Below are 20,386 nucleotides of genomic sequence, written 5' to 3' on the forward strand. Positions count from 1 at the left end.
GCATGTGCCCTGATTGGGAATTGAACCATGACCTCCTGGTTCATAGGTCGACACTCAACCACTGAGCCACATGAGCAGGGTGAGGGGGGAAATGCATATTTTAAACATGTATCTTCCTAGTTGCCAGGAATTCATTCTGTAATAGTTCTGCCACCTGGAATGGGGGCAGGAACTGGGGGAACACGAGGGTGAGCCCTGTGACAAGGGGCCCAGGAACCACTATATTCAGAAATTAAGACAGATGTTCGTGCCAGGGAAACCCGTCAGCGGCTGGTGCCGGACAGACTTTGTTTCTTCAGGGTAGTGTTTCTCCAAGTGTGGTTCAGATCACTTGCTTTAGAATGACCAGGAGTGCTTATTAAAATGTCAGTTTGGGGGCCCAACCCTAGACTTGCTATCTCTAAGGATGGACCTTGGAAATCTATAGGTACCCTAAGCGATTCTTATGCATAGAAATGTGAACTATTGTTTTAAGGGGTTGGAGATCTGGCAAAAGTAGACTAAAGGTCTTACAACCTTGGCACTACTGGCATTTTGGGGTAGGTAACTCCTTGTTGTGGTGGCTGCTGTCCTGTGCATTGTGGGATGTCTAGCTATATCCTTGATCGCAAACCCTCTAGTTGCTAGTAGCACCTCTTCTCCGAGTGCGACAAGACAACCACAAATATCTCCGAACGTTGCAAGATGTCCCCTGGGAGACAGAGTATCCCCCTGGCCGAGAACCACTGCTTTGGAGGATCAGCATAGCAAGCATGCTCCCCATCTGAGGGTCAGAAGAGAACACAGCTGGGGGATGCCCAGTTCCGGAATCTACGGTAAGAGCTCCTTCCTAAGGGTGATACTGGCAGCTCAGCTACCTTGATGAAGGGGGCCTGCAACCACAGCTGGTGCCTAAATACAAAGGCTGAGAACCAGGCAGGGGATGGCAGCTTGGGCCAGGTCGCAATCCCGGCTGTGCACGGGCATCAACCCAGAAATGGCAGTGCTTCTGAAGCAGAATTTCCAGGGACGTCCAGGCCCCTGATGCACAACCTGGGTTAGATGACATCTGGAACTGTTCAGAAGCTCAGACAGGCTGGCTCCCGTCCCAGCTCACAAGTGAGGAGGAAAGCATTGCAGGGATCCTGTGGCCAAACTGTCCAAAATTGGGGCTTTCCTCAATTTTACTTTTATCTTCTGTCCTGAGCCTTCTTGCTCTTCTGTAGTTTCCTGTTCCCATTCTGTGGCCTAATGCCTGACTTCTCTCTGCCCAGCCCCCTTGTTTGGTCATGTGTTTGGCTTGTGTGTGACTTGGGCAGCACTGAAGAGGTAGAATCAAAGCCTTGCTGGCTGATTGGACTGGCACTTTCCACCTTCCCTTTAAAGGTACCCTGTGGGAAGGCACAGGACAGGAGTTGGCTGAAGGCGGCCACCCCTTCCTTGACTTTTCCAAACAAGTCTGAGCCCCCAGGTGTTTATTGGAATCGTTGTGCTTAGTCTTCAGACGTCCTTGCTTAAAGGACACTGCAGATGCATGTGCCTTCTCAAGGATGCTACCCTACTGATAGTATCTAATCGTTAATTTTAGTTCAAGCTGTTGTTACAGTTAAAGCCTGAGGAGGCCGGTGAACCGTGCTGTTTGGTTTCTCAAGCCAAGCAGTCCCTTAGCCCTCTCTTTCACAGAAACATGTGTCAGAGTAACCATTCATTCGTCGCTCCGGGTCTGCTGATCAGCCCTGGCAGTCCCTAGTAGGATGTATTGCATCAGGTCACGCAGGGTAAGCAATGAGCGTAAAGCAGTAAGATGGATCCCACGAGCTGCACACGAAACATCAGTTTCATAGAGCAGCACAACTGCTTCGTGACAGGGAATTCAGAACAGAGAAGAATTCTGTGGCACTCACTTTAGGTGTGTCCTCCAAGCTTCATTTCCATGGGAAACCCTGCAGTGAACTAAAAGTACATCCATGGAGAAGCTCAGCGGAACTTGGTTAACTTTGGTTAAAGTTGCTACTAGTTTAGCAATAATTTCACAACAACCCTAGAACTCTATAAAAACACTTCCACTGATTATTTTATTCAGAAAAACAAACAAACAAACAAACGACAGAGACAAAAACCCTTGTCATTTGCAGTATCTATCAGCTTTCAATTTGGCTCTCCTGTTTAAAAAGACAAATAATAAAAATTAATCTATGTAAAACATTCCATATATAGTCAACTGCTACTAAATATAAACCCATGCTTAGAAACTGTGTTCTCAATTTTGGTTATTATATTACCACACCATTTACATTAAGATATTTTAATTAAAACTTTACTGTTCAAGTCTATCCTATATAATAAAAGCCTAATATGCTAAGTGTACGGTCGTCCGGTGGGCCATTCAACCAATCAAAGTGTAACAATGCTAAGGCCGCTCAACCGCTGGCTATGACGTGCACTGACCACCAGGGGGAAGATGCTGTAGGTTAGCTTGCTGCTGGGGTCCAGCCAATAGGGACTGAGCAAGACAGGCCAGACATGCCCTGGAGCCCTCCCGCGGTCCCTCCCCAGCCCTGATTGTGCACTGGGGGGAGGGGGGAAGTCCCTGGCCTGCGCCCTCTCCCAGTCCGGGACCCCTCGGGGGATTTTGGAGAACTGGTTTTGGCCCGATCCCACTGGCCAGGCCAAGGGATCCTACTGGTGCATGAATTTGTGCACTGGGCCTCTAGTGTTTCATACTAAATGGATTCTATTCTTATGAAAGTCTTTTCCTCATCTTTAACAAATGTGCCTAAGGACTTTTTCAGTCCACATGAGCAATTTTAATTACCTCTGATTTTAAGCATGCCCAAACTTCTATTTAACAATGTTGTGCTTTTGTTAAGAGATAAAAGTTACAGGACATAGACTATAAACCTTATTTTATTTCTTCTGAGTCTATAACCTGACTATTTTTAATACCTCGTTCTTAATTTCTTAGAACTAGAAACTAGATGCTAATTTTCTTAGCTGGGAAAAATTCTTTCATCATTTACTGACTTCAGGTAATAACTCGATCAACTAGTTAGCAGGAAATACACTGTCTTTATCAAGTAATATGAAGAAATGTCTTAAGACTAATTTTGCAACATAGGACTTGAATGAGTGGCATATTAGCAAATTCTTCCTTAATCTGGCACTTCTTTGATTTTAGTTGTTAAGCTCAAAGTTTAACCTCTCTACTCAGTTTTTAATGTTGTAAATCCAGAGTATTACTTAATAGAAACAGTAATAAATATCAATAATGTGCTAAGATAAATATCCTGTACACTTCTGAATTCGACTTAATAACAGTGCCTCAATTTCACTTATTTAATTTTATACTTAGTAATTTTTAAACTGACCTATATTTACCTCATTTTTAGGAACCTGTGCCACTCTAACAGAACTGAATTTTGAAGAGTCAAATGACTTCTTTTTAGCCTGCTTCTAACAGTTATAAAAAGATGTTGTAAATAAATTTATGATGTAATTTCAGTGAGATCTGAATTTCTTACAACAAAATATATAATTACTTGGAATCTGACTATATTTAGACAGTTTTTCTTGGTGATCTTTTCCCAGACTTACGATGTCCTTTTTGGGTAATATTACCATGTTCACAAATTAGAAATAAAGATAAATATTTGAAAACTACAAGTAATTCAGAAAGAACATTGGGCTAGCCAGTTTGGTTCAGTGGATAGAGTATCAGCCGGTGGTCCGAAGGGTCCTGTGTTTGATTCCAGTCAAGGGCACATACTTCAGTTGCAGGGGCCCTGGTCAGGGCTCATGCAAGAGGCAACCAATCGATGTGTTTCTCACATTGATATTTCTGTCTTTCTCTCTCCTTTCCACTCTCTCTAAAAATCAATGGAAAAATATCCTTGAGTGAGGATTAAAAAAAGAAAAAGAACATTGGGTTTTATATTTACCACTTCTACTGTGTACTTAATCATAGTTGGAAATAAGTAAAAATATACCTACCTGTCCAGAAGTGTTTCATGCAAAAATCCATCTTTCCGGGCCTTTTTAAGAATTTTACTGTCTTCTTTACTTATTTTAAGTTTCTGGTCTTGGAAGCTCTGAAATTTCTTTCTGTTAAGAAAATATCTCTCTTGAAAAAATATCTCAAATTTTGATTATACCTGATTACTGATGCACTTTCAAATATTTTTTAAGTTTTCATTTATTAAAAAAAAACCCCAATTATATTTCTTTAATAACATACAGCTTTTCAAATACTGATGCTCTTAGTTAGTGCCCACCAGCAGGAGGGCAGCTGCTTGGCAGCTCTCCACAGCCTCACCTCCACCATGGAATGCGGGCTGGAGTCCGTGTCCTGGCTATGGAACAGCGTAGGGCTGCCATTCTGTACTGACACGGAACAGCCATTCTACTAACTAACTGGGAGGACACACGAGGCCAGGCGACTTAGCTTTGGAAGCTGGCAGGATAATCAGGAAAACTGAAGGACTGTGAAAAGGAAAAGCACTGAGCTCAGTGCTTTGTTCTAGCGCAGTGGTCAGCAAACTCATTAGTCAACAGAGCCAAATATCAACAGTACAACGATTGAAATTTCTCTTGAGAGCCAAATTTTTTAAACTTAAACTTCTTCTAACGCCACTTCTTCAAAATAGACTCGCCCAGGCCGTGGTATTTTGTGGAAGAGCCACACTCAAGGGGCCAAAGAGCCGCATGTGGCTTGTGAGCCGTGGTTTGCCGACCACGGTTCTAGAGTTTACATTATGCTGCCTCTTTCCTGTCCTTCAGGTGTTTTATTTCCGGCACCTTGAGAAGCACTTCACTGTCAGATCTGTATGTCTAAAAGGAAAAGACTACGTACACGTAATTGATTTCACACTGTTTAACATTTCCTTTGTCTTCCTCTGGGATGTCATCTTTTTTCTTAGTTTCTCTTTCAGCACAGGATCTAATCTGGACATTGAAATGAGAACCCAGTAAGTTACACATTCATCTTCCCCCTTTCCCTCTTATCACACAAGAACAGTCTTGGTGATTTCTTATGCAAAAGAAGGAAACCATTAACTTAGCAATTAGGTTCAGAAAATGGCAGGTTCTAGATACTGTTTTTATTTTTATATAGAATTTATATAAATCATTGCTATTATATGTTTCTCTAGAACCTTGCATCAGAAACACTAAAGAAAATCATTTGAAAAACATTTTGCAGATCAGATTTTGCTAAACAATTAGGCAGTAATTTAATTTTGGCCTCAAAGTGAACACAGGAGGACCAAATTATCCCTATCAGGTAGTATTTATTTCATAACATTGAAAGCCTAAGATAGTAGTATTTTACTTTGCATAGGCTATTACCAAATACATTCAAACTTTTAACTTAACACAATTTGTTTTTATCTAACTGGAATTTATCCCTTTTAAATACTTCTTACATCCTCTTAAGTTTTGACTGACATTTACTATCCATTGCCATAAATGAACAGAGACAGAATCAGCATTTAAGATCTAAGTTTTAGATGAAAATTACTTGAGACTTTGGTGGAGAAAATACCTTTTGATAAAACTCTGGAAAATATTCTGAGATTTCTAAATTTTTGTGCTGTGTAGAATGGTATTTCTTTTTCCACCAATCAACTCCAAATAATGAAGAGAAGAGTTCCTGGTATTATTCTTGTTTTAAAAGGTAAGTGATGTTTTCAAAGTAAAAAAAATACTGAAAGACTAAAACTGAGTATTATGAAAGCCAAGAACATTTAAAAAGTAAAATCAAATATATAACATGGAGTTTAATACAAAGCATGTACAGATACTTGATAGATGCATGTAAAGACTTTTACGTATTCATAAAGAGATCCAGAATTTAAGGGCAAGAGCTCTGAAAAATTCTGTTAAGACTTTTATATTTTATACTAGCAACACGGATGCTCAAGTATTAGACAACTCAAACAGCCTAGTAACACCTTCTCCTACATGATGGTGGGAGTGTAGGTTAGTACAACTCCTATAGAGGTTACTTGGCAGTTTGTAAACAACTGCAGAGGTTTATAGCCCTCGACTCTGTAGCTGTGCTTCTGGGAACTCACCCTGGGATGTACTCACACACCCACAGAACGACGCACATTCACAGTTACATGCTGCAGCACTCCTTATAACAGCAAAAGACTGGAAATAACCCAATTCCCATTTATACAGAACTGATTAAGTAAATTATGGTATACCCCTAAAATAGAATATTATGTAGATGTTAAAAAAGAAGAGAGCGGAAGAAAAACAAAAAGGAGAGGAAAAGCTTTCAATGTAATGATAAGGGCAAAGCTCCAAAATACAATGTTAAGGAAAAAAAAAAAATCAGTGTCTAAAAGAGTGTATAAAGGAGGCTAACTTTAGTGTAAAAAAGTAGAAAATTTCCAACATTTATATTTTTATTCTGAAACTCCAGAAGGCTGTAGAACAAGCATGTCGAACTCAAAGTCTAATATAGGCCAAATAAATGAGGCATGTGACCTGCAGGCTGCGATTTGACATGTTTGCTGTAGGAGGATGGGAGACATGTTTATATATGCTTGTATTTGAAAATTTTGGAATCATGTGCTCATATTTATTTATTTAAAATATTAAGCTTTAGCCCACCTAGCTGGCTTAGTTGGTTGGAACGTCATCTGATGCACCAAGAAGGTCTTGGGCTTGATTTCCCATCAGGGCACATACCTAGGTTGTGGGTTTGATCCCCAGTGTGGCTTATACAGGAGGCAACCAATCAATGTTCTCTCTCTGTTTCAAATCAATAAGCATATCCTTGGATGAGGATTAAAAAAAAAATGCAGATAAGAAAAAAAGATAGGGCTAAGAACGTGCAAGTACTCAGAAAAAGATACTAATACATGGAGATAATAGCAAGAGAGCTTATACAGTAATTTCTCTTCCACAATGTGCAGACACACCACCAGTTATGGGATTTATAACTAAAAACAAGGCTTATTTGGAGCACAGTATAAAAAGCAATGAAATAAGTCTTTCAAGTGAGAGTAAATGACTTTTCAACATTTAATTTAATTTATTTTTTTACTTTTCAACATTTTAAAGAGATGTGGTCACATCATATGTGACATTCTATAGAAAAATGTCATGATTACCTTTATCATTTCTTCTTCTCCTGCTGTTTTACTTTTTGCTTCTATATCGCCTGCTTCATTGCATCTGATAAAGCAGCTATTTGAGGCCAATAAAGCCATTTTCCCCTACATAAAATAACAATAAAAAATAGTTATGACAATATCTGCAAAAGGATTCAGGAAAAAGAATTTGGAAAAAACCTGGAAAAAAAATAGAGAAAACTAAAACCACCTATAATCTAATTAAAGATAACCACAATAAATATTTCTAGTATATTCTATTAGTAAGACTAAATTCTAACTAGATGAAATAGAATTATTTCATTTGGTCTAAAAGATCTATTGAGGATATTACTAATTTAGTTGAGTTTGAAAAAAATAGCTTTAAACACAATAAAAATAATAAAAATAATAGTTTACTCAAACAGTTGTGCTTTAAGTAAAAATTTTCTCCATAAGACTGTATCATACAAAAGCTAGCTTTTGGGGCCTTTGAGTTTACTGTTCAGAACTTTAAGAATCAATGTCTGGGAGACTTTCGTGTATGGAAAGAAATATTCATATTGTTTTTAGTTGTTTATTTCACAATGTATTATCTGATTCTGATAAACAAAACTTTAATAACTTATTTTCTTGTGTATCTGAACCAAGATTATAAATTTTATTAATTATATTTCCTTACATAAAGTTTAATCATAAGTTGTATATAGTTGATTCTTTTAGAAAAATGAATACCTTAAACATCAAAAATATCCACAAACATAATTATAAAAATGTATTAATAGCCTTATATCATATCCAGTTATGAAAGTGCTAATAACATGGATCTAATTTTTTACTCAAGATGGGAAGGGCTGGGTTTTCTTTTTTCTTTAATATATTTTTATTGATTTCAGAGAGGAATGGAGAGATGGAAACATCGATGATGAGAGAGAATTATTGATTGCCTGCCTCCTGCACACCCCACATTGGTGATTGAGCCCAAAACCTGAGCATGTGCCCTGACTGGGAATTGAACCGTGACCTCTTGGTTCATAGGTCGACACTCAACCACTAAGCCATGCCAGCTGGGCAAGGGCTGGGTTTTCTGTCATCTGGATGACCCTGGGTGAGCTTGGATATGGCTGTATATTCCCAGGTGATTTAAACCTGTACTGCTGATCTTTTAGTTACTTTCTGCAATCCAGTTTTACTTGTTACATCAGGGACTTTTAAGACTCTCTTTAATTTAAAATTTAAAAACATTATGTCTTTCCCCCAAATAAAGTGAGATGAATGCCCCTTTATGAGCATTAGTATCTGACTCATCATCCTGACCTGATATAACAGCCTTTTCTGTTGATACAATTTTTATTATGAGCATCTCAGTATATTGGTAGGATCTTCTATCTATAAGGGGCTGTAACCCATTAGTAGTTCATGAAATGAATTTAGTGGGTCCTGACCAGTACTGAGGAAAAAATAAAAAGAGATAGAAACAGAGGTAGAAGAGAAAAGATCAGAGTGTAAGCATGTAGATAAATAAGTACTGCCAAGTACAACTCTTGTTTCAGTTATACACGTGTGTACTAGGCTGCAATATGCAATGGAAAAATGTCTTTTCTCATTGGATCAGAGTGAAAAAGTTAGAAAGTTAGTGATCCAGAGGTTTTAATTCAGGGCAAGAAGGAACGAGTCTAAGTAATTATCTCTTTTTGGGGGGTTCTTGGCTAATTTATCATTATGGAAACATGTGGCTAGTGGCTACAATTTTGGACAGTGTAATTCTATATATACTACTTTAATGGATATATAATGTTCTATTATAGATGTTTTAAAGTTTATTTTTTCTATTATAAATAGTGCTGCTGGTTATTTTCTGTGTATAAAATTGTTGATTTATCCTTAAAAGAGATTCCTTACATTGACAAGAAGCTTTCTATAAACATTAATAGCACTTACATCTTGAAAGACTGGTTCCCATTGTTCTCTTGGTCCAATCGCATCTGAACGCCCAACAACAAGTCCATCTGAATTTATACCAAGGTATTTTCCATAGCCAGATTTTAGGGCAATTCTTCAGATTAATAAACAAGATAGATGTTAGAAACTGAGAGGAAGAAAATTAAATATGGAACATAAAAATAATGTGTGTGTACATAAAAATTCAGACTATAGTTCAAATATTCAAAAGTCACAAATGATTAGTGACTACCATATAGCAAAGTGTAGTTCTATACATACAATGTCATATTCTACTTTTATTACAAGCATTATAGCTTCTATATTATATAGCAAATATTTTCCAAATTCTTTATTCTTAAAATATATAAAAGAAGTTTGTGTTTATTGATTTTTCTTTAAAAGTCCGGTGTACTTGTTGGCCATTCAAAGAAAGTATAGAAATAATCATCTTAATATTATTTTTTTTTAAAGAAAAATAGGATTTCTATGTTTTTAGCTTACCAATCCCCTGTGATGCCAGAGGACTAACTTTATACTCATGTACAGGTTAATGATAATATAACACAAGTCATTATTGTCTTGATGTAGCCAATTACTAGAATATGAAATTTAGTTGTTCTACTACACAAAGCATCATTCTGTACTTTTGCATTTTGAGAAAAAAAAAGGTCAGCTTATAAAATGATTGTAAAAATAGTGAGCAAAATGTCCTTTTGGTTTTTATGACTATGTAACATTCTCTGCTGGTTTCAACAATATTCCTTTCTTCTACCTTCCTATTTGTCTCTTGATTGCTAACCAGTGAGTTTAAATATCATAGCAATAGCAGACAGTTTTAGGTATGTTTTCGTCACAGGATTTTTCTAATCTATATCTTACTTGGTCTATAACATTTTCATTTTTCCCAGCATAGTATTATATATTGCTAGGAATCATAATGTATGCTTTTATCTGGGGCTTTTCTCTTTTAAAGACGGAGTTATTGAAAATGTAATTTTTAAAAAATATATATATTTTAATTGATTTTTTACAGAGAGGAAGGGAGAGGGATAGAGAGTTAGAAACATCGATGAGAGAGAAACATCAATCAGCTGCCACTTGCACACCCCCTACTGGAGATGTGCCCACAACCAAGGTACATGCCCTTGACCAGAATCGAACCTGGGACCCTTCAGTCTGCAGGCTGATGCTCTAGCCACTGAGCCGAACCGGTTAGGGTGAAAATGTAATTTAATAATACCTACATATTAACTGGATATATAAATAATGTTATAGTTTATTAAATATCATAAAATACACTTTCCAAAAATATTGTTTTGCTTTTTAAAGTGAAAATTACTCTGTGGGCTTACGTTAGCTATATATTAAAAAAATTTAATAAAATTAAAATAAAAGATTATTAATTATAGTTCAACTCAAACTTACCTGGAATCAGACAATTTGACAGCTGTAAACTGCTCCGGAGGACTAGGGCCTTCATCCACTACAGGAGAAAAATCATTTTGAAATAAATTTGACATTTGTTATAAATATACATGTAAAGATAGTCTCCAGTTTTTAAAAAATGTAATTTTCTTCTAAAATTAAATGTAGCCTGGCTAGCATGGCTCAGTGGTTGAGCACTGACCTATGAGCCAGGAGGTCATGGTTCAATTCTCGGTCAGGACACAAGCCCAGGTTGCGAGCTCAATCCCGTGTGGGGCATGCAGGAGGCAGCCAATCAATGATTCTCTCTCATCATTGATTTCTCTATATCTCCCTCCCTCTCTGAAATCAATGAAAAAATATATATAAAAATTAAATATAAAAATATTACATTATGATGTAATTATAATGCAGTATTCATATTACCAAGATCTATTTTATCTTCTTATAAGTGCCGTATTCGTTTTACATGCTTAATAAGATAGGTCAGCATGATGCTTATTTAGTCACTTCCAAGATATTTTCTCTTTGTGTTTTAAAATGCAGTCAGTACATGGACAAACCATGTCATAATTAAAAAATTAAATGCTTTAATTAATTCAAACGGCCATTCAGACCAAAAGATATTGCTTTTTATTTCCTAATTACTTCATCTCTCAATGCTTTCTCTGATTAACTAAAAGGGGATGAAAAAACTTAAATTGTTTACAGTGTTCCAGGTTAGTTTCAGCAAAAGGTCTGGAGAATAAAGGAATTCAAAACTTTGACTCACCCACGTTTTCTTTTTATTTCTACATATCATTTCAATTATTCATGTTGTTTTGATTTCCACAGATATTCTGGAATTATACAAAATGTTTTCTAATTTTTATATTAGAAAGAGGGAGTTGCCAATAAGAGGTAAATGTTGAGGAAAGAAACAAGTGGAAGAGTCAAATGCAATAGATTCATTCCTTTGGAATATACTTGGGATTAGATGCTGACCTAAGTGAACAAATGCAATAAAATGTAAACTTTAAGTGGCCTTTCCTTTTAATCACTTCTACCAGACACAAACCTTCTTTATGTGGAGCTCCCAGTGTAAAAAGTCCATTGTCAAGTGCATGTATGTAGGTTCCTTTATCCATTTCAATAGCTATGGTTCCTGAAATTTCACCAAAGTTTGTTACTGTCCACCAGATTCCTAAAAAATAAAATCAATATTTAAAATTTGTATTTTAGATTTGACACAAGGTTCTTACTTATTGTTATAACTTACTTTCTAAAAACATTATTTTGCAGTTCTCAGAAATTAATAGAGAGAAATCTCATATACCCTTCACTCACTTTCTCCCAATGGTAACCTCTTGCATAACTTTGCTACTGATAGCACAACATCAAAACCAGGACACTGACAATGATACAATCCATTAATTTAGTCATGTCTCAGACTACAAGCTCAATATATAGGAATCAATTACATACCTATATACAATTAAAAAATAGAAATTTAAACTTCTATTTATAATAGTGTTAAGTTATGAAATATTTAAGAATATAAAAAAAGACATGGAAGACTGCTACACTAAAACTGCATATTATTGAGAGTCAATGTTGTTAAGATGTTGAGTCTCCCAAAATGATCCACATTCAATACAATTCTCCCAAAAATCCAACAGGCTTTACTCTATAAAGTGATAAACTGATTATAAAATTTATATGTAAATGTAAAGGACAGAATAATCAAAACAATCTTGAAAAAGAAGTGTAAAGTTGGGAGACTCGTATCACCTGATTTCAAGACTTGGTTAAGTGATAGTAATCAAGACAAATATATCCGTGAAACAATAGAAACAACACACAACTTGATGGAACAGAGTCTAGAAATAGACCAAAATATAAAAAATCAATTGATTTCTGACAAAGATACCAAAGCAGTTTAATGGAGAAAGGAAAGTCTATTCAATAGTGCTGCTGAAACAACTGGATACAAACCTGGAAAATCATACCCCAAACCCCGATCCTTACCCCACACCATACCCAAAATTAATTTGAGATAGGCCATAGATCTAATGTAAGACCCCAAACTATGAAGCCTGTAAAAGGAAATGTAGAAGAATATCTTTGTGACCTTGGGGTAAACAAGGATTTCTTAGACTGGAGAAATAAGGTGACTGTCATAATAGAAAAGAATTAGGTTTTATAAAAATCACAAACTTACACTTATCAAAAAAACACTGTTAAGAAAATGAAAAGTAAAACCACAAACTGAGAGAAAAGAGTAAGAATAGAACTTTTAATACTTTCTTGGTGGGAAGGTAAAGTGGTACAGGCACTTTAGAAAATTTGTGCCAGCTTTTTATATAGTTAAATATTCATGTATCCTTTGATCGTTTTTCTTCTTACTACAGGAGATAATTTATATAGATGAGCTTAAAGGATAACCTATCATTTAACTTCATACAGTTAAATATTCACCTATCCTTAGATATTCTACACATACGATGTCTACCCAAATATGTACCTTAATTGTAGAATTATTGATTTGCTATTTCAAAAAAATGTGATATTTTTCTGGAATATTAGCTTTATACCATATCATATAAAATGTAAAGGAACCATAACTTAAGAAGTTTCAAAATGTAACCTGCCAAGTTTTAAGAGAAAGAACTGCTAAAGTATAGGTGCGGAAGGATGGAAGAATTAACTAGAAAACAGGCTAAATATATTTGGGCCAATTTATTTCTGTTGCCATTTATAGACTACCTTGATGTGTAATTAAGATTTTCATTGTATACAAAGTAATTATTTTCACTGTGAATGTATTTCTTTTAGGGATATACAAGTCACTGGTTTAAGATGCATACATGTTCATAGAAAATAAAGCAAGTCATTGAATAACATTGTTTTGTTCAATGATGTTACGTTTAGAGTTGATGAGAAAAAAAAAATTGATTCCCAGCTGGGGCCAGTGTGTGAAGTCTGCACACTCCCCTATGTCTGTGTGGGCTTTCTCTGGGTACTGAGGTTCGCACCTACATCCCAAAGATGTGCACGTGAGGTAAACTGGCGTGTCTCAAATGTCCCGGTGTGAGTGAGTGTGGCAGGGTGTAGGAGTGTGCCTGCGATGGAAGGACGTCCTGTCTGGGGCTGGTGCCTGCCTTGTATCCTGAGCTTCAGGATAGACTCTGGCCACCAGAAACTCTGAACTGGAATAAGGGGGTTGGAAAAGAAGGTTCTTACTTGTTCATATTCATCTTTCTTAAGTGTACGTATAGCTCGTATTTATCTCAATGTTTAATATTAGAAGTATTCTGGGTCTTTATTTGGAAGTTTGGTGATGTTTTTGTGACCAGAAATATGCTGAAGGAACTTAACTCTCGATTATATCAATCAGCTATGGTAAAACTGGTTTCATTATACCACACATCATTTCACTTACAATTCAGTTTCCAAAAACCTACTGACAACTTTAGGTTAGGACTTACTATACTCTGTAAAATAATGTATCAGAATCTGGGCTATTAAGTAGTCTAATGGTGTCTATTAAATCAGAGCTGTTTCCTCTCTCCTGTGCTTTGATCTGATAATGATGGAAAGGCATCGATGACACCTACTGTGCTGGAGAAAAAATCTACAACCATAAATAATACTTGAGCACTTTAAGATAAATATGAATAGGTCATAAACTCCTCCTACTTTCTTTTTACTGTTTATCTCTAATTAGGAAGATATTTTTAAAGGGATCCCAACCAGTGCTAACTTTTCTCAGAATATAGAAAACTTACCAACAATATCAAGTTGGGTTTCTTCATCATCTTCTCTTTTTCTCTTCTTCTCTTTGCTCTTTTTCTTCTTACTACAGGAGATAATTTGTATAGATGAGTTTAGGCATACTGATGTGCACTTTAAATATCACAAGGTGGAATCTCAGAAGAATCTTTTGAGCTGTACAATGGTTTATAAATTATTAATTTACATCGACATGGCTCTTATTTCTGATTATGTATATATAGTGTTACAGTTAAGAGCACACTTGGAGTCAGCCCGCCTGATTTTTAAATGCTGATTATATCACTTCTGAGCTCTGTGATTTTGGCAAAATTGACTGAGTCAGTTTCCAACCTTTAAAATAAGGGTAATAATTTAACCCAACTCTTAAGGTTACTGTGAGGATTGAGAGTTGATATGTGCTTTCATGTGTTGCTGGTGAGAATGTAAAATGGCACTGCCACTTTGGAAATTAGTTTGGGGTTCCTTAAAAAGTTAAATACAGAGTTACCATATGACCTAACAATTCTACTCCTAGGTATAGACCCAAGAGGAATGAAAACATCCTATATAATAAAAGGCTAATATGCAAATTGACTGAATGGCAGAATAACTGGTCGCTATGATGCTCACTGACCACCAGGGGGCAGACACTCAATGCAGGAGCTGCCCCCTGGTGGTCAGTGCGCTCCCACAGGGGGAGCGCCACTCAGCCAGAAGCCCTGAGCCAGGCTCATGGCTGGCGAGCGTAGTGGCAGTGGCGGAAGCCTCTCCCGTCTCCATTGAGCAGGCCTAAGCTGTTAGTCGGACATCCCCCAAGAGCTCCTGGACTGCAAGAGGGCACAGGCCGGACTGAGGGACTCCCCCCCCCCCCCCAGTGCACGAATTTTGTACACTGGGCCTCTAGTATGTTCGTAATTGTATAAGAATATTTACTTCTACTCTGATCTTTATTATTTCCTTCTTCTCACTCTGGGCTTTGTTCCTTTTCAAGTTTCTTTAGTGTAAAGTTAGATTGTTTATTGGGGCTTTTTCTTGTTTCTTTCTTTTTTTGTTTTTACACTGTACTAGGATAGAATGAACCACCTCAGTAGCTTCTGAGGCTAATACATTTCTATCACCACAATTACTTTAGCAAACCTGGTTCCCTTCACTTCTGCAACATCATGCAGAGTTAGTGATCGAGTTTGCACTTTTCTTGTTTCTTGAGATAGGCATGCAATGCTATGAATTTCCCTCTTAGAACTGCTTTCCCTGTGTCCCACAGATTTTGGTGGTTCTGTTCTCATTTTCATTGTATAAAAATATTTACAGCACTATTATTCATAAGAGCCCCAAAGTGAAAAAACACACAAATATCCATCAACTGTTGAATGAATAAACAAAATGTGTCGTATTCGTAGATACTACATTCACAATGGAATATTATTCAGCTATAAAAGGAATGAGTACTGATACATGCTACAACACAGATGGACCTTGAGAAAGTTTTGCTAAGTAAAAGAAGCCAGATACAAAGGCTGCATTTTGCATGGTTACATTTATGTGAACTATTCAGAACAGGCCAATCCACAGAGACAGAAAGCAGATCAGTGATTGCCAGGGACAGGGAGGAGTGAAGGGGAGGAGTGAATGCTTAATGGGTAAGGGGCTTCCTTCTGAGGTGATGAAAATGTATAGCAACTAGACAGTGGTGTACCTTGTGAATATACTAAAAAAACCACTGAACTGTACGTTAAAATGTTGAATTTTATGGTATGTAGTTATACTGCAATAATTTAAAAAAACCCAGGGGCTACTTAAAAAAGTTAATATGCAGTGTTTACAACAGTTCTTGGCACATAAAAAGTGCTATATATGTGCTAATTATGCTCAGTAGTTATGATAATTATAAGACACATTTGTTTGCATTTCCATCATAAAGTACATTTTCAGAAGCGAAGTCTCCCCTTCCTTCCGTGAATTCACACAGTAAAAGCTGCAGACTTATTTTCAGGGCAGTGGCTTCAGCTTGCTCTGAACACTTTTTTTCCATCTCACCTAAGAGAACCCAAAACTCTGTTTTAAATCACCGAGACCAGGAGGAAATGCTAACATCTGTAAGAACAGTCAACCCGAGCAAACCTACCAGTTAAAAAAGAGGTGGAGATAGGAGCGGGCAGATACCTTTTCCTAAAAATCTTCATCACCCCTACACCCTCCGCCTAGCACTTGAGGCTCATTATTTCCTGCACATGTTCTCTTATTTCATCCCCATAACAGTCATTTTGGAGTATCATTAATCCCTCTGAAGTGGATTAAGAGACACTCAGAGATATTAACGAACTTGCCACAAATCACAAAATTGGTCATTGGTGGAGTTCCTACTCGAGCCCATATCCCTATCAAAACCCACATCTGCATATTGCGTTGAAAATTCACCAAGAGTTTTTTTTAGGGTGGAGGGAGACAACGGTGAAAACAATGATCCCTAATACCGGAAGTTATGACCTGAGCCCGCAGACTGCAGCGGGGGAGGAGCAGGGGGGAGGAGGGGGCAAACGTGCGGCTCCCCGGCCATTGGTCCCGCTCCCCATCCCCGCCCCTCGCGGGGCGTCTCGGCTCCCGCCTCCCCGCCTGCGGACCGAGTCCCCGCCTCCGTCCTCCCCGGCGCCAGGCCCGGGCTGGGGGCCTCAGTGACTGACAGCTGTCCGGCCTCCAGGGGACCCGCCCGGAAAGAGAGGGAGGCCTGCCTCGCCGGAGTCCGGCCTCACCTCTTGGCCTTGGTTCCCTTGAGCACGAGTTTGGTGGACTTGACGTAGGAGTACTCGGCCATGGTGCTGCTGACGCTTCCGTAGAAAGGTGGGCTCCGGCTCGGGATGGATACCTCCCCTGGAGCGGGACGGACGAGGGAGGCACAAAAGTGGGGACGAGGCGCCGGCCCCTGAAGCGCACGCCCGTAGCGGCGGCCGGAGGCGTCTCAGCTAAACCGCTGGTTCTCTTCACCCGAACGTCAAGGCCCAGAGTTCCACTTCCTGTTTACTGTCCCGGCTACGGCGGCGGCGGAGGGTCTAAATACGTCACTTCTCGTTCGCTGGGTCTGAACGCCGAGTGTTCGGGAACCGGGGAGACGCGCCCTCCGGCGGTCGAAGCGGGTATAACAGCCGGGGTGACTTCTCACGCCTCTGTGGGGATAGCCTCCTGCGGGGTGTGTGGGGTCCCCGAGGCGGGCACCCTGCGATCAGCCAGGGAGAGTAACCCAGGGAGAGCAAATCAGTCACCCAGAGAGAGTGAACCCATCCCCCCTTCCCGTGCAGCCACCAGCGGGCTGGGCCCGACTTCCCTCCGGGGCGGCGCAGAGCGGTGGTAGGCAAACTCATCAGTCAGCAGAGCCAAATATCAACAGTGCAACGATTGAAATTTCTTTTGAGAGCCAAATTTGTTAAACTTAAACTATATAGGTAGGTACATTGTTATTAACTTAATTAGGGTACTCCTAAGCTGGCCTTTGCTAAAAACTCAAGGGGCCAAAGAGCCGCTTGTGGCGCGCGGGAGCCGCAGTTTGCCGACCACGGGCAGAGCATCCTCTGCCCTTGGACGACTTTACAGGCCTTTTCAGTTACATAAGCGTTTATTGTAGTGTTTTAACTCAGGCGACCTGCGTGATGTACTACAGGAAGCGATTAGGGAATAAAATGAAAGATCATTACGTGTCGAAATTCGGGCTGCAGATTTCACAAGAGCTGCGGGAATCTGGGTGGAGGTGGGGAGGGAGGTTGCGTGGAAAAGTAATATCGGAGAAGTCTCCCCGTGCGGGCGGGTCTTGGAGAGGCTCTCACAGCGCAGTCACTTACCCTAAGCAGTTCCCCTGCCTGCTCCAGCCTCTCCAGCAGTTTCATAACTCACCTCCCTGATTCCGCTTCCTCCTCCACACCATCTTCTGTGCTGCCCCAGGGACCTGCCTAAGGAAATAGCTGGTGATTATTCAGCCCTACCTACAAGGCAGCCTCTTGTTTTCAGGAGAGGAAACCCTAGCATGTTTATGCCATTTCTTCCTGCTACTGTAACTGTATAATATAGTTACAAATTATGTGAACCGAGAAGATGACTATAACGAGTGTGGCTGTTTCTCTGAAAAATTTGCTACGTGCGTTGGGAAGATGAGACGCTACCTCTGTTGCTGCTGGAGTAAACTGTAGGCAGGACAAGTGGAAACAAATGGGAAAAGGTGGTGGAATCCGTGACTGTCCTCAGATTGCTTTGACCCAGTCTTCACTTTGTAGAAAGAGGAACTGGAAATCAGGGACGATGCCTCCTGGGCATAGGGTCTTCAGGGAACTCCAGTCAGTGAGTCAGAGTCCATTCGAGGCTCTGGCCGAGTGTGCTCACTGGTTATACCCAAAGGAAAAGTGAATTTCTTATGCCTCTATGACAGGAGGTACTTTTACTACTAGGAGCAAGGCACCCACGAAGTTAGGCTCCTGCCCTCCCAGAGACTGGGAGGAAGGGTGCTCGCTCCCTTGAGGATCATGCTTCAAAGGGAGGCTGGCTCCCAGGTCCTTGAGAAAGACATTCCTGGGTTGTAAAACTGGCAAGTGGCTTTAAGAAAGATTCACATCTCAAACGGGCAGAGAAGGAGCCAGCACAACCTCCTTGTCTTAAGAAGGGGTTATGTCCTGATGAATACTTCCTAAGTTGAAAATATCCTAAGTAAAAAATACACCTGAGCTTCGGAACATCGTAGCTTAGCCACGCCCATTTCTACTGAATGCCTGTTGCTTTTGCATCATAACGTTGAAAAGTCATACGTGGGATCATCCTAAGTCTAGGACGGTCTGTAAAAATTCTCTGAAGTACATGTTCTAAGACAGTGGTCGGCAAGCTCATTAGTCAACAGAGCCAACTATCAACAGGACAACGATTGAAATTTCTTTGGAGAGCCACATTTTTTAAACTTAAAACTTCTTCTAACGCCACTTCTTCAAAACAGACTCGCCCAGGCCGTGGTATTTTGTGGAAGAGCCACACTCATGGAGCCAAAGAGCCGCATGTGGCTCGCGAGCCGCAGTTTGCCGACCACGGTTCTAAGAGCAGGGAGGTGAGGGCATGGAGTCAGGACGTCTGTCTGAAGCTTGGCCAGCTGTCTGGGTGGGAGGTGGAGGTCGGGGGAATTCCCACTGGACCGGAGAGAAAACCTTCCACTGCGGAGGAAGCAGGAGACTCCCAAGGAAGGCGGCTATGAGAGGGCCCTGCCCGTGTCTGTGGGAAAACACCCAGACCCCCGGGGGCTTCCCCAGATAGATGGGAAAGGAGGGAGCCCTGGCCGGCGTGGCTCAGTGGTTGGAGTGTGCCTCGAGAACCGAAGGGTCTTGGGTTTGATTCCTGGTCAAGGGCACGCACCTGGGTTGCAGGTTCGATCCCCGGCTCTGGTTGGGGCACGTCCAGGAGGCAACCATCGATGTGTCTCTTTCATTGATGCCTCTCTCTCTTTCTCTTCCCCTCCCTTCCTTCCCTCTCTTCCACTCTCTCTCAAAATCAATGGAAAAAATATCTGTGGTCTGATCAGATCAGACTGTCGGACCTCAGAGGGAAGGTAGGGGAGGGTGGGGGTAAGGGGGAGAGATCAACCAAAGGACTTGTGTGCATGCCTATGAGGCGAACCAGTGGTCACGGACAACAGGGGGGTGGGGGCATGCGTGGGGAGGGGTGTGGGATGGGAATGGGGGGATGAGGACAAATATGTGATACCTTAATCAATAAAGAAATTAAAAAAAAAAATCCGTGGGTGAGGATTAACAAGCAAGCAAGCAAGCAAAGAATAGAAAAGGATGGACAGATAAAGGAAGGTCAGAGAATGTCCACCTTGGCGCTCTGCTTAGCTGCATGGCGTGGCCCGGGAGTGACGGAGCAGTCAGGACAGAGGGAGGTGTCTGAGGCGTACATCTCTGCTCCCAGCCTGTGAGTGCTGGGCCGGAGCCGGCGTGCCTTCATGCCGTGGTTGAAAGGGGCTTCCCGGTGTTCTGAGAGGACGAGTGGGACCAAGGCCTGCAGAGGGACACGGGGCCTCAGAACCTGACGCCTTGGTGATCACAAGCACGTGGCGGCGGGTGACCAGAACCTTCAGCAGCGGGCGCCTGGACGTGCCCAGATAAAGCCGGGATTGCCACGTGTTGGCCAACATCCGTGCAGCGTGCTCCGAGACCAGTACA

At 40.2% G+C, this 20,386-nt stretch overlaps 1 protein-coding gene and 1 non-coding gene across 2 annotated transcripts; both read right to left on the reverse strand.

Annotated features, from left to right (window-relative positions):
- Positions 1-2,026: 2,026 nt before the first annotated feature.
- On the reverse strand, positions 2,027-17,209 carry FRG1 (FSHD region gene 1). The gene is made up of 9 exons (XM_008146234.3): positions 16,952-17,209; positions 14,216-14,286; positions 11,506-11,631; positions 10,449-10,506; positions 9,021-9,135; positions 7,101-7,205; positions 4,829-4,920; positions 3,970-4,080; positions 2,027-2,141 (listed from the first exon to the last, which is right to left on the reverse strand). The coding sequence occupies exons 1-9, from the start codon at positions 17,011-17,013 to the stop codon at positions 2,105-2,107; spliced, it is 777 nt and encodes a 258-aa protein (XP_008144456.1). The 5' UTR covers positions 17,014-17,209; the 3' UTR covers positions 2,027-2,104.
- LOC114233290 (small nucleolar RNA SNORA66) lies at positions 15,259-15,391 on the reverse strand. Its single transcript, XR_003619439.2, has one exon. It is a non-coding gene; the product is annotated as a small nucleolar RNA SNORA66 (small nucleolar RNA).
- Positions 17,210-20,386: the final 3,177 nt, after the last annotated feature.

This window comes from Eptesicus fuscus, chromosome 8, assembly GCF_027574615.1.
Source record: "Eptesicus fuscus isolate TK198812 chromosome 8, DD_ASM_mEF_20220401, whole genome shotgun sequence".
NCBI lineage: Eukaryota > Metazoa > Chordata > Mammalia > Chiroptera > Vespertilionidae > Eptesicus > Eptesicus fuscus.